The sequence below is a fragment of the Aythya ferina genome (genome assembly GCF_964211825.1).
Source record: "Aythya ferina genome assembly, chromosome: 3".
NCBI lineage: Eukaryota > Metazoa > Chordata > Aves > Anseriformes > Anatidae > Aythya > Aythya ferina.
This window is the reverse complement of record NC_140298.1, coordinates 95,078,596-95,093,899: the sequence shown is the minus strand read 5'-3', so window position 1 is coordinate 95,093,899 and position 15,304 is coordinate 95,078,596. Positions and strand designations below refer to the sequence as shown.

General features: G+C 41.3%; 1 protein-coding gene across 1 annotated transcript; it reads right to left on the bottom strand.

Annotated features, from left to right (window-relative positions):
* Positions 1-212: 212 nt before the first annotated feature.
* GCM1 (glial cells missing transcription factor 1) lies at positions 213-9,565 on the bottom strand. Its single transcript, XM_084516273.1, has 5 exons — positions 8,603-9,565; positions 6,665-6,917; positions 5,537-5,649; positions 4,399-4,527; positions 213-458 (listed from the first exon to the last, which is right to left on the bottom strand). The coding sequence occupies exons 1-5, from the start codon at positions 8,702-8,704 to the stop codon at positions 243-245; spliced, it is 813 nt and encodes a 270-aa protein (XP_084372399.1). The 5' UTR covers positions 8,705-9,565; the 3' UTR covers positions 213-242.
* Positions 9,566-15,304: the final 5,739 nt, after the last annotated feature.

Sequence of the window (15,304 nt, the reverse complement as noted above, 5' to 3'; positions counted from 1 at the left end):
TCCACCACCCTTCATAATTAGAGCCATTTCCCTAATAGCTAATGTATTCCCAAGTACTTAAAAAAAAAAAAAAAAAGACTAAAAGGTTGAAAACAAGAAGAAAAAAAAAGACATATGAGAACACCGAACCTGTTTTGATGGACACCAGATATGCTGCAGTCTGAGGTCCTGTGAAGTTTTTATTGCCACTTGTTTTGTAATACTGTCCTCCCAAACTCATCCCAATAAAAAAGTTATTTTGCTCAGGCATGGCTTGCTCCACAGGTAGGGCAGGGGCTGGTCGGGACTGCCAATGCTGTATTGGACTCCAAAGGCTGGGCAGTGCATGTATCCATGGATGTTGAAGGAACAAACCGTGAAATGTGGCTCCAGACTTGATATTCTTCATCTCTTCCTTGCAGAGTTGGCAGTGGGGATGTGTTGGTGCCTCCCTCTGCATGGTGTGGGCTGGTGGCCATCTGAGACGTGGTACAGAGAGCAAAAGAGGTTGGGAAAGTCAGATATGAATTATGGGAAAAAGGTAAAGAAACTTCTGCCAAATATCTCAAAGATAGATCACTAAATTCAGGCAAAAAGTAATAATTTTTGCACTCTATATTTTTTAAACAGATGTTAGGGAATGGATAGCTCCTGACGAAATACAGCTTACAGAAGTGGTTAGAAAATAGAGTGATGTGTAGGAAAGGATGCTGAAAGATTTGTTACAGATTGCAATGAAAGACCTGAAAAGTGGATGGTAAAAGCAGTGAGGCGCATTCAAACTATATATACCTGAAACTGGGTCAGGCTGTACAGTTGTAGGACTGGTGGTATGAAATACTACCAAAATGCTATGGTAGCAAGGTAGTTTGTAGGAAGTGATGATGCTTTTTATTAGATCAATGAAATAGTGGGAGATTTATTTATTTATTTACTTTTATAATTATTTTTAGGAAAAGAAGAGCAGAGATGGGTCTGCAGGCACAAAAGCCCTTCCTCAGGTGTAAAAGAGAAGATAAAGAGGGAATCAGCATGGTGGCCAGAGAGGGAGAATTAGCCCCGTTGCCAGAAGTGGATGACAGAGAGGAAATATTAACCGAGTCACCGTAACGGGTACAGGTTAAAAAACATGTCGTTGTTGCAGTAGCTGGGGTTTGTCCAGTGCTTTGCTTCTTCCTCATCTCGTTGGCTTCCCTTGAGGAGTGCTGGGAGGTGGTGGTGGTGATGGTGGTGGTGGTGGTGGTGGTGTGACCCCACCAGGCAGGGCCCTTGCTGAGGCGGCGGGTATGGTGGAGGAGGGAAGATATGGCAGCTGCTGCTGTAGGCCAGAGGGCCTTTTCTCTTGCAGGTTTCCTCCCCTGAAGGACCAGCACTGGGTCTGAGGGGGTTATGGCCACCCTTTGACACCGGTGGCACGCAGGGGACATGCTGGGTGCTGCTCCAGGCCTGTGTGCGTGAGCTGCCATTGGCAGGCTGCGCCCGGCCCTCCTCATCCTCCCCAGGTGCCCTCAGGTACGGCGGCTGCCCAAAGCAGCTGCTCAGTGTCTGCTCTGGAGAGCGTTTGCTTAAATGTCCCCCAAAACTGGCAGGTAGCATGTAACCATCTGGCTTGGAAAGCAGCAAAGGCAAAGCCTCCTGGGTGGGCATCTCACCTGTCAGAGACTTGGAAAGGAAGATGTGGTTTAGTGAAATGCAGTCCAGTTTAGCAACATAAAACAACAGCAGGTCGATGCGTTCAAAAAGGCTTTCAATTAACGTGGGTAATGAAGCAGGCACAACAGCAGGGCCTCCTTTCAGAGTAGTGCCCAGGGGCTTTGGGACAAACCAAACAGGGGCTCTGAGATCACATCTGTGGGCTTGGTTCATCAGTTTTTGCCCAAATCTCTTTTTAATATTAAATAACCAGTAGATCTTACATTCACAGCTGCCAGGATACTGAAGAAGCACGTGAAAATAAAATTATTCTAATATTAATTCTAATTTGCTTCCACAGAATTTGAATTATTTCTATAGAGTTTGGAAAAACTGGAAAAGATTTTTGTCACTGATTGTTTTGAAGTGACCTTTCCGATCCAATATTATGCTCCATTTTTTTTAAGAATCTTTACTTCTATTTTCAAATGATTTTTTTTCTTTTTTTTTTTTTGGTGCCACAAACAGATATTTCCTTCAAGGAGGGAACAGTACACTGGAATTATTCTTCTGAGTCATTTTTTTTCCTGGATAATTTTCAACTTCTTTAAGTGCCCTAATTATTGGATTACAATTTTACACACTTTAATTCCTTTCACAACACTCACTCTGGGCTATCATTTCTGATTAGTACTTACAGGTCTCATTTCTTTGTAATCCTGCTTTTGCATACATTTAATTATAGTGATTTTCTGACTTGTTGACTGCCAGAGTAGCAAATCTCCTTTAAGCTGCTCACTCCTTACCAGGAGAAGAAATTCCAATGACCTGATGTAAGGCCAGCCCATCTTCAGTTAAAAAACAGGTGATGCCATAAAGCAAACATCCTACATATCACTTTTTCTATTTTGGACTCATGTATTTTCTACAGTTGTTCTGTCTCATATCTTGTGAGTACATCAAAATTGAGTTTTCTAAGGAGAAAATTCAGCAACACAAACTCTGCAAGTGAAATCAGACTGCTGAGTATGTTGTATCACATCTGGTCATGGCAAAAACAGGAATACAACAGGTCATTTCCAAGACGAACCTGCCTGAGAGGAATGAACTGAAAAGCCAGCTGAGGGTAAATGGAATCACCCTGACTGCATGGAGTCAGAGCAGCTGAAGAGTGACCTGTTAGATATTTATGAGATAGATATTTATTAGGTGATATGTAGGAGTAGTTCCTACTCCTACACAATATGAAGTTAAAAAAATAAATAAATAAAAATAAAAAAGGAAGATGTTGTAGAAAGAGAAAGACAAAGAGCTCTGGACATCTAGACATGTACACTTAGGAATAAAAGTAAAAAATGCCATGTGGCTCAGTAAGTGAGAATTAATTAATTAATTCAGTGTGATCATAAGAACATGATTAAACCAACAGTATGAAAATCATTGTTTCAGTACACGTAACATAATAACATGGAATTTCATCTCTTTGTGTTCCCATGCACTTGTGTCAAGATGTTACTCTCTGTCCATCACATATTGTCCAACTGTCTGATCCCAAGTCAGAGTGTCTTCATCAGCGTCACTCCTTATCTCTGTTTTTTAGTGTCCTTTTTTAATATTTCCAGCAGAAATAGGCTCAGCTTTTAAATTCATATTCCATTCAAATGGATTTGACTTCCTCTGCTCACTCTTTATCTATTTGTTGGGCTCCTGGATTCCCCAGCTTCCCCACGTCATTTAAGAAGGCTTTCCTCACCTGGTCCTATTGTCCCTTTCCTCTGTGGACAAAGGGGCTGTAAATACTATCCTTTACTCCAGGCTGGGGAGGATACACCATCTCCAGCACATCAAAAAACAAACGGCATGGGAAGACTGGTGGTGTGCAGGTGAGTGTAACACAACCTTTGCAAGGAATGTCACTAGAGGCAGCCTCACCCTCACTGCTCTACGTGGTTCCCTCCATCAGGCACACAATGGTCTGTGGGATTTGTGTAGATGCTCTCTTCCACAAGTGCTTCCACACCCATACTCAGTATAAAATAGACATACAACATAGGTGATATTGTATATTGTATTCAGTTGTAAAATAGTATGCAGTGTGTTTATGTATGTGTACACACACACACACAAATCTTCCTCCTGAGCCCAGTTATTGCCATTGCCCAGTTTTTGAGTGTTCATTTGTTACAATTTTCTCATGAGGTGCTGTAATCAATAGTATAGTTAACTCCAATTAAAACCTACTAATATTCTCCTTAAGTGTCAGTACTGGTTAGACCAAATATCCAATTACTTTCTTCCCAGATTTATTTATAAATAATTTAATTTCCAGGGCAGTGCTAACACAGCACTCGTAGGAAAATTTTCTAAAGACAACTCTTGCATTTTAAAACAGGAAAGAGCTAGAGATCTAAAACTATGTCCACACCACTAAATAAGATGAGGCTAAAGACTGTCTAAAACCATGAGTTCACACCGGCCAAAAACATGCCAAGGGCCATGTGAATAGTGAATTGATAGTCCTCCACCTGTGCTTTGTTTATCAGTATAGATTTAATCTCCTGATGCCACCAGATTAGAAGGGGCTCTGGCTGGGGGATGCTGGCAATCGACAGCAGTGCTGAGCTGAGCAGGATGCTCAGGACACTCCTGCTCCTTCTTCACCTGAATGTATGCAGAGACATAAAGCCTACTCCCACCAAAACCAAAGCCTAGCTAACCTCCTCAGTAAAGTGTGTTGGACGTTGGTTCCCTCACCCTGCAATTTCACTTATTGATAATAAAAGTTACCTTGATCTCCTGGAGTCTTTTTAACCTTGGAGATGGTGGAGAAAAAGTTGTCTGTGCTTTTTGGACTGACCTCCGTGCTTCGGCTTCTAGTTTTGTTTCTGGACGTGGGTGGTCATGAGCCCCTTTGGACTTTAGAAAGTAATTGTGATATGTTAAAGTGAGCAACAGCCTTGTTATTGAACTTAAGGGAGCAGGATATTTTTTCTGCACTGGCCAAAAACATACACATGGCCTCATTTAATGCTTTGTATTTAATAAGACTTATTTAATGTGAGGTCAGGTAACAAACAGATCTCAAAGGAAGTGTGATGAGGCAGAAATCCCCTTAAAGGAAAAAAAATCCCAATAAACCAGTACACCACATTTATATGCAGAAGAGACACCCCACACTGGAGACCCAATTGAAGGTACAATGTCAGCTGAAGCCTGGCTACAATGCCCCTACAGGCATTTTCAGTCTTAGACGTCAGACATGTTTATAAGGGCATTAATTTCCATTAGTTTCAACTGAGAATTAATCATTTTTTTTAACCTGCATGTAAGCAAAAGACAACTAAAAAGACTCAGAAGACTGGAAAACAGGAGACAACTCAGTGTTTGTGGAACTAAACTGGGAGTATGACTTCCCCAAAAAAGTGCCCATTAAATAAAAATTTGCAAGCATTGTTTTCCAGGTATATGTTTCATATAATGCATAGATGGCATTTTCCATGGACAATCCTGTGAGATAGCCTCATACTGAGGCTATTCATGGTATCTCAGAGAGATTGATATAACATGGCAGTCCTGATTCCTTGAGCATTTGTTTGTTCCTATGTACCTAAGGCAAAGTGCTTCAAAATCAACAGGTTTTGGTGTGAACCCAAATGAAAAATATAATGTGCTGTAAAATCATAGAAGTATAGAGTAATTTAGGTTGGACACCTTTGGAGATCTAACTCAACCTCCAGCAGGGGTACTTTCAGAGCTACGTGAGGTTGCTCTGGACCTTTCATACTCATTGTGAAAATTTTTGTCCTTACAACCATTTGACCTTGTCATATTCAATGGCCCTTATTTGTTGGAACAAACTATGTCCTTAATATAAAAATTAGTATTTAAAATTAACCTGCTTAATATAATGTAATCTTATACCAACCTGAAAAAATATGAACTGGCCTTCATGCCTCCAGAAGTTGGTAACGGGGTAACCACCGTGGCCTCGGCAGGAAAGGAGCCGCAGGGGTCCATTGCAGTTTGGACAGCATTTCCCTGGAGCAAAAACAGTGGGAAATAGTTCCTATGAAACACCAGACAGATGAATCCCATCCAATACAAGGCTTCATTGGTAGTAGATTGCCACTTCTAGTCTGGAGCTTAGAAATTACACTAGGAAAAAACTACGTAAAAAAATTTCAAACAAATAAAACAACATAAGCAAACAAATTACCTTCATTCTGTTTCATTGTTAAATACAACAGGCAAAGATTATTTCTGTTATAATTTTTTCTAATTTAGTGTGGTCAATTATGTCTAAAGAAAGGGCTTTTACCTTCAGAGTTTCATGTTTTTTTTCTTTTTTCTTTCAGTTCTTTTAACTTGGAAGTGGAATGTCAACTATGTTCTTGTCTGATTATTTTAGAGGACATCACTCTGACCTCAGTGAGTGCCTGAGTAAAACCTTTGTTTAGCTGAAATATTCATCAGTTTATGAAATCAGTATGTGCTAGCTCCAGTGAGCAATCAAGAAGTGTTTGGAATAGTTTCATTAAGAAAGTGTGTCCAGCTCATTTTCTGTGTTTGCACTGTCTGCACTGTCTTGTCTCTGGTGACGTGGGTACAAGGCCTATTTTCCAGTCATCATAGTTTATGAGCATCTTCTTTTCTGCAAGACTCTCCTGAGTCACTATTGGGCCCATGAAATAATGAAGCCACCACTCAGGTCACCAGGAACAGCACAGCAGGAAGGTGCCTACGCTGCACAGCCTTCTCAGGAGCCTCTCTCATGGGCCTGAGAAATCAGCCTCTAACCAGTTTCCATCAGAAATACAGATTAAGAAATAAAGAAAAAAAAAAAAAAAAAAACTAAAAGACACAAGCAAACAACATCCCTGTCCTCAGCAGTATGAAATGTAAAATGCATGCTTCCAAAATCAAGAGTTGCATTTGAATGTAAGGGGTGGCACAGGGGAGGTTGGACAATCCAAAGGGTTTCCTCTGCTTTGCTTTGGTTTATCTTGCGTTCACTCATTGACTGCCATTTAAGAGCAACCATCCTCATACTCACTCTGTTGCTTCTGCCTAGCTTTATCACATATGGCTGGCCTGAGGTAGATTTTCCTCCCATCCAGGGTCGAGCAGTCGTTGCTGCAGACCACCACCCCAAGGCAGGACTTCTTCAGGATGCGCGAGTTGTGGTTGTTGGTGTTTCTCATTGCCCAGCTACTGTGATGCCTCTGAGCGTTTTTGTCCTCAGAGCTATAGATGTGTTTCACGTAGGAATCCGGCCATTCCTGAAACCAGTCTGTCTGTCTCACGTCCTGCAAAGACACCAGTGCTGGTGTTAGGCCAGGGAAAAGAAGAGCTGATGAAGGAGCCAGCAGACTTGATCTTCTGCCTGTCTCCTCTAGTCTGGGTGACTCTGGCACCACAGCAGCAGTTTTGGCTGGCAGCTCAGCTCCCAGGAGAAAGTGGCAGAGGAAAGAAAGACAAAAATTGAGCTCCCCAGGGCTCCTTGCAAGCCCAAAAGCATCAGGAAAGCCTGGCCAGCAGGCTGCTCTCACCCACCTGTGGGTCCAGCTCAGCGCAGGACTGCCCAAGGAGGGGAAGGAAGGTGGGGCACCTGAAGTAAAGTAGCACATACTTTCCTATTTTGCCATCCAGGCCATTAACAGCAGCGTTACACTGAGTCACTTGGCTTGATTTGGCTCGACTTGCTGGAAAAAGGGCAAATACAGGATCAGACCAAGGCTATTCCCACATCTGTAGGTCTTTTGGTCTGGATTTTGGTTCCATTTGGCCTAAGTGCCATGAAAAACTTCCCAGCAATTTTTTTTGAATTCCAGCACAAGGAACAACTTGGTCAGGTTTTATTTTCCCTACTGTGGACTAAGCAAAAAACAAAACAAATGCAGTAAGCTGTAAAGCACGAAACATACCCTCTAATGTTTTCGGAGGGAAAAGGCTGATCCTAGCAGGGGTACAAAAACTTAATAGGACTTTCTTTAAAAATGCTGATCCCAGCCACTGAGAGCCATTACAGCAGTAAGAATATGAACTGAGAAGAAAAAAAAAACTACCTGTGTTCTTCCAGGAGCTACTGGAGAGCACTGGGAAGGGTGTGGAGGAAGCCTGCAGGCTGAAACACAGGTGAAGGTGACCTTGGGGTGGGGGACAGCGAAGGAGGTAGCCTGGAACGTGGAGGCTTTGGGCAAAAAACAGTGAGAGAGTAGGGAGGAAACTGGTTATCAGGTAAGAAGACAGGGTTGAAAGGTGAAGCTGGATGGTGAAGGAGCCCAGCAGGAGGAATCTGGCACAAATGTACTAAGGTGAGAGACAGGGAGATGACACTGGGGTTGCAGGGTGCTGTGGGTTTTCAGTGAGAGCATGAGTGAGATTTTGGGGTAGGTGAACAAGAAAAGGACTGAGGGAAGGAAAGGGAAGGAAAGACCACCATGCTGCCTCTCAGCACATCTCTGCAAAACAGACTTCCAGCCCTCAGGAGGCAAGATCTTCCTAGGTGCCCAAAAAGAGCATTGCCCCATGCCAAACGCCAGCCCGCTTCCCTGCAGCCTGGTCTGCAGCAAGGCTGAGCACCCAGAGCTGCAAGGCAGTTGTGGGTGCTGTGCTCTTCTCCTAAAACACTTCCCACAACAAAATTCAAGTCCCAGGTGTCTCCAGTTGAGCATGCAAAGCAAGAGATTTTTTTTTCCCACCTTCTCTGCATCTGATCCAGCAATGGACTAGAAGAACGATGTATCTGCAACATCGCTACATTTACTGCATCAACAGCTTTTTCAATAATATATTAAAGGGAAAATGCATGGAAACTTTGGTATTTTTCTGGCTGTTTTCTAGCCCTTCAGCCAAACAGTGTCCCATAACTTATGGTCATGAAAAGCATAAAGGCAACAAGGTGCAGAGGAAAGAGAGAGAGTTTGAGGTTATTTTTGAAGTGGAGAAGACTCATCAAAACTCGATAAATTTCTAAGACACAAACACGTACCTGTGGAAGTTTGATGTCATTGATATCCCAACTTGTCATTTCTCCATTTTGGGAAGCAGAGCCCTCCTGCTCCATAACAACATTGTCTGCAGCCCTCAGCATTTTTTAATTCCTTCCCAAACTTTGCAAGAAAGTCTCTACTGGCTGCTTTTGAAGTTGACTGGCTGTCAGCTCTCTCAAGCAGTTTACAACCAGGAAGCTGTTTCCTGAAGCTAAATGATAGAGAGGCTGCTCATTAAAGATAAAAATCAGTGTTCTTCTGCCAGAAAAACTTGTTCCATTAAAAGTTTTGCAAGCCTGCAAAGCAGTGGAAAATATAGCTTAGAGATAGACTGTGATGTTACAGAGGCACGGTTAATAGCAAGCAAATCGTGCTGTTGTCTCCTTTATTTTGTTGGGTCCCACCAGATTTACAGTCTTGTAACTCCTCTGACAGACTCTTTAACATGTGGTCTAACTCTGGATGAATATTTCCAGAGAGAAACTGATTGAAGAGCTCGATGGCTGCTAAGGGTGCTTTGAGTTGCTGCTTATTCAGTAGACATTTCATGTACTGCATGTGATGGAGGTGAGCAACAAGAGGGGACTGCTGCATCATGCCAAATGAGATGGCTCTCAGCCACTTCAAAAACTGTTGGCATCTCTGAGAGCTTATCAATTGCATGAGGGAAGTGTGGAAAAGGAGGTTGGGTATTTTCCTGTACAGGTATTTACCTGTATTTTCCTTCCTCGGCAGCAGACTGAAGTGAAAACAAAACAAAACACCACCACAGGCCAGCAGAGGTTCAAATGAGACATTAGACTATAGGGGAAGGGGACATCACTACTTGGAAATACTCAGGTCCTTGTACGTATTCATACAGGAAACACCAGATCCTCCTGTATTTTCATATTGCATTTCAACAAAGATGGAGTTAGTAAGGTCAGGAGAAAAAATATATGAGCTGCATTGAAAAACTAGGATGAATCTACTAAATAAATAACTCCTGTACTATTATGTGCTCCAAAACATGAAATATTCTGTTATATAATCCAAAATGACAATCCCACTGCTTTTTAAATTACTTTACAAAATGAGATGGTTTAGAAATTGATTTTCAATTTCCATCTTATTAGAGAAAATAGAATATTTCTTTTATGTTACAATGATAAAGATAAAACAATACTTAAATATTACCTTAAAGTTTAATGAAAGACACAGATAATTTCAGAATAACAAAAAAATACCCAAAGTTACAGTGAGTCATACATATCTAGTTACTTGCTGGCAAAGGCTGAAGTAGTAGCAAAAACTTTGAGCAATAATTATGGGATGATGAAGCATATTACATTTCTGATTCTTATTTGTGTAGCTTTAATTATTACTAAGGTGTAGCAGCTTGAAAATTTGTTAGTTTTGAAATAATCTTTTTCTTCCCTTCCCTTCCCTTCCCTTCCCTTCCCTTCCCTTCCCTTCCCTTCCCTTCCCTTCCCTTCCCTTCCCTTCCCTTCCCTTCCCTTCCCTTCCCTTCCCTTCCCTTCCCTTCCCTTCCCTTCCCTTCCCTTCCCTTCCCTTCCCTTCCCTTCCCTTCCCTTCCCTTCCCTTCCCTTCCCACAGAGAAATACTATATTTTCCTGGGTTTGTGAAGTGCTTGAGAAAGCTAGATCTAGAAGAAAAAGTCTTTCTTCAGTTCCTCTTAGAGAAAAGGTTAGATAAAACACCAGTGCTGAATTATTTTGACCTGGGAAAAAAAAAAAAAAAAAAAAAAAAAGTGAGAAAAATGGGAATTCTTTTGTTATGATGGCATTCTGTAAGCAGCACCTCTGGCATTGGGATTGGTGGAATTCATTGTCCTTGTAAAACACTGTCATTTAATTTTCAGTTGGATTCCTGCCCCCAGCTAATGCGGAGAGAAGCACTGATTCCTGAAGTGAGTGTGAACTGGTTGTCTGCCTGTTTTGCCCCAAATACTTATGCCAACCAGAGAGCAGCTCCAGGTAGGCCCTTAACAATCAGTGGTTTGGGGATAGGCTTCCATTTACCCCAGTGATGCTATTTTAATATAAAGAGGATTTTATGAGATTGAATTGAGATAGAGAAAGTAATCTAGTTCTTCTCCTGCCCTTTGGTTTATTTTTGTTTTCTTTTTCCTTGTAAATACTCATCGTTACAGAAAGCAAGCACCAGAACATAGCAAGATTCTGGTTTTGGTCCAATGCTCAATGTGTTTGTTGATGATCTGGAAGGGAAGAAAGCAGAAGAAGACAAAAAATGCACAGACTGCAAAAACATCTCTGAATTAATCCTCTGGCAAAACCCGACTATATTTTACCCTGATAAAGCAATTCATGTTTAGAAGGGTAATATACAAGGTACTTATTTCTCTTACCCAGCTCTAAATTAACTCGTTGAAGTGACTGAGAGAACCAACAGACATAAAAGCCACCAGGCTGCTAGGCTACAGAAGGATTGACGTGAAGAACCATACCAAAATTACGATGTTGCCCATCACAGACCACCATGATTTTTTTCAGTTATGATACTGTGTGGAAAGATCAGACCTCCCCATAAAGAAAAAGGGCTTGGGCATAGAAAATCCATGAAATCTGGGACTGTTCACTCTAGAAAAGACAATTAAGCAAGAGTCACTGTAAAATGGCTACAACACAGAAGGGTGTAGGAGAAACAGGGAGTGCTTCCTCTGAACTGCCCAAGAACCTGGGTGCACTGAATAAAATCTCCTGTCAAATTCAAAAGAGAGGCAAAGAGATGCATTTGTCGTTCGCTATATAATTAATATCAGTTGACCTGATGAAAGCTATTTCCACTCCCTATAAGCTTTTTCCCACATTTCTTTAGTGCCTTGTGTTTTAACACTACTGCTGGTGTTGTTGTACTGCCTCATGAAGGTTGGACACTAGATAAGCTTGAAAAAAAAAAAACACAACAGAAACAGAAAATAAATAATAAATGAAGATCTGCTTTTTGTTACTTATATGTGTGTAACATCTGAAATATATCAGCATACGTTTAGAAAGAGATAATAAGCCTCATATTTTACAGCTAATGACATTTTTTTTACTAGCAAGGATTAGAAAGGTTTCTTATATTTTCCTTAGAAGTACTTGGTGTCAACCGCTGCTAGGAACAGATTTATGTGTTTCTAAAAGACACTATGTGTACTACCAATTTACGTGAGCCAACAGCTTCAATTAATTTAAATTCAACGCAACCTGCAAGCTCTTATTTGGAAGGATGGCCTCTCAAACCACAACTACAGATGGATCTCAGGGGTTCTTCAGTCATCAGCAATGACAAGAGAAGTTGGGCTGGAAAAAAAATGGAGCCCAAAGCAGCCTCTTGCATTTGGGTTCAGGTTCCAGAGGCAGTCCTGCAACCCTGCAGAGCAGTGCCCCAGGTGCAGCCATCTGCCCTTTGTTCAGGTGCCAGGCGCTGATGAAAGACGATAGCTGGCGGCAGGGACGCCTTCAGGGAGGCTATTATGGAGCAATCACCAGATCAGGCTTGTGTTGCTTTGCTGCCACACAAAGCTGGTGCTTCTGTCAGTGCCTCCATCAGTGTCACCATCGGCTTTCCTTTTCATAGAACCACAGAATGGCTAGGGCTGGAAGGGACCTTAAAGACCACCCAGTTCCAGCCCCCTGCCATGGGCAGGGACACCTCCCACCAGACCAGGTTGCCCAATGCCCCATCCAGCCTGGTCCTAAACACCTCCAGGGACAGCACATCCACAGCTTTTCTGGGAAAAAAAAATTCTCTTTTCCCCCCTTTGGCATCATCTTTCAGTGATGACAATGTTTAACTGACCTCAGGTGCAGTTGGTAACCCTTTACATGGGCTGAGTTACCTGTCCTGCCATCAGTGCCTGTTTCACTCTCTTCCATGGTCACACTTGTGTCTTGCCTTCAAGTGCATTGTTTTCCCTGATCTTGACACTGAAGGCTCTCCTCCCCGCACATACAGGAGCACTGTTACCTCTCAGCCACTGTAGGTGTTGGCCTTTGCTTGTCTCTCATCCTGCTTTGGTCCTCCTGTTATTACTGCTGAGTTTCATGCTGCTGCACCACAGGTACCAAGGAACACACATGTTTGGATGACAACACTATACCAAGATGCTACGGATGCTCCTTGTGGAATACTTCCTTAAATTGGTTGGAAAATTTTTCTTTGATTTTTTTTTTTTTCCCCAACTGCATTTAATAGATTTAAAAATAACAATTTTATCTGCCAGTTCAGCTTCCTATTTGATCAGCTGTGGCAGCAGGATGAAGTAATATGATTCAGTTCCCAGACACGGAGCATTAAACTCACCACAAATAGACATCTTTTGTAGAGAGAAGACAGTTCTGGCCTGTGCAAAAGTTTGCTGAAGATGCTTATTTTCTGGAGACCCAGACTTTTGTTTCCAGATGGCCCTGTTGTGTACTCAGCTTGCCCGCCTCTATCCTCAACATCATTTGAAATGCTTACACTGTCTTCACAGTCCAGTATTTAAAAGGGATAAGTAAAAGCTTCTCCACTGTAATTTAGTTACTTTGAAAGAAAGATGGACATGTTTTGAAATCTTTGCTTAGTTTTATTTGTCCTTTGTTTCCTTTATTTTTTTTCTTATTTTTTTTTTTTCTTGAAACTAGTTTTGTTAATGCCCTTGATATCAGTACAGGTGGATGATCTCATATTTTATCCAGTTAAAAAGTTATCCATATTTCTGAATTCCAGACTGCTCTCGATGAGAAGTCAGTTGTAGATAGTGTAGCTTTTATAGCTTTGTTATTTCATTAACATTCATTGAACACATTTTTCTTTTTAATTTCAAAGTTTAATTTCTCATTTCTGCCCAGACCTCCTCTTTACAGAAGTGCCATTTGAAGTATACATTCTGTGGTGATCTCTCTTGGTAACATCGTATAAGACAGACTTATCTACGTCGTGGTACATAAAATGGATAGATCAGCCCAGAATTCAACTATGAGCTCAAATTCTGATGAATGTCTTGGACTCTTTTTTGACAGACTACAAAAATGTAGTGTTTTGCCTTTATGGGGATTAAGTCACAACTCAGGTACAGACTCCCATGGGAGATACTGAGAGCCAGTCCATATAGCACAGAACAGACCATTGTAAGAACTTATTAACTGGATGTTAAAATCCTGCTGCTGGGATGGCAATTTCTTGAACTGCTCTAACGCAATAGCTTGAGTGCTTTAAATTTTACATAAACTTAAATACATAAAGCATTTTCCCCCCGTGACAGTGTTTTAGCATCAAATGCTAGGAATATGTCTTTCTTTGCCATATAAAGAACATAGCTTCAGTTGTAAAGTTGGGGGACTGAGCTGTTTTTAGTGATCTCTTTGGAATGCTTGAGTCTATGCAAATAGATGTTTCACTTTATTTCTTGGTAATTCTTTATTAAAGCCGTGAGCTCTAATGTTTTGGCAGTGAAGTCTAGCTTTTCCATTAGCTTTATTGATCTTCTTAATTTGTTTCTCTTAACGCATCAGACAGTCTGCAAAGCAAGTGATGTTCTAGACATCTGATTTCCTTCCTGGGGTAAAACGGGTGGCAGCTATTTCACAGATGCAAAAACATCATGGTAATATCATAATGGTATTAATATTGGGATATTCCAGTGGATTCAACTCTGGATATTTATTTTTACTTGTTTTTTCTTCTGCATTTGGCTGGTTGTATAAAGTATTTTTCCTGTTTTTATTTATTTATTTATTTATTTATTTATTTTCATTAAGGTCATGAATTCACCTGCTCTCATTGAAATCAGTGGATTCTGTGGATTACCTAAAATTTTAGTTAGAATGCTTTCTGTGGGTCTTATGCTTATGAATTACAATGTCTTAGTGATGGCATTTTCATGTAGTCAAAAAATGGCTTTAGTTTATGGCCATTCTGCTTTTATTTTACCAGTTTTCATAGTCTAGTGCACACATCTCTTGATTTGACATTCAGTTTCTCATCTTGTCTTTGTATCTGGTGCAAATACACTTAATTTTGTTGTTTTTCATATCATGAACATCCCACGCATACAAAATTCATCTTATAGATTGACACTTGCATACTGAACATGGTGCTTTTTTCTTCCTTGCAATTTCATATTATTCCCCTTTGTGATCTAAAGAATGTCTAATTGCTAAAAGTGTAGTCTTTCATGTCCACCTGCTTCAGAACAGGAATTTGGTATGTCACTATAATTATTGTTTTCTTTGTTCCTTGTAAGAACTGACTCATTTCTGATATCTCTGACAGCTCTTCCTTCTCTTCTCCAGGGCCAGGGGTAGTAACATCTCTGCTGTATCCAGCCCCCCCATAAGTAATTCCAAAATGAATTCCTATCAGTTACTGACACCCGAACTTCAGAACAGGCACTGTTGCTGGTATAATCAGTAGCTGTGGTGATCCAGTATGCACACGTTGTTCCAGTTTCTACCGACCTCATCTTCTCAAGGACTCACATGTCCATGCAGATAGATATTCTAAAGCTTGGATGGATTTGGTGTGCTGTACAGTCAAGAATGAGTGGAACCTCTCCACAGCCTGGACAACTGAAAGGAGCACCCTGTGGGAGAACTAGAGTTTCCTTCTGGTCGCCTGCTTGGCAATGGGACATAACTTGCTTTGCCCCTGAGGAAGCATAGCTGCTCCTCCAGCTGGGCTGGTCTCTGTGTCCAAGTGATTGTTGGAAA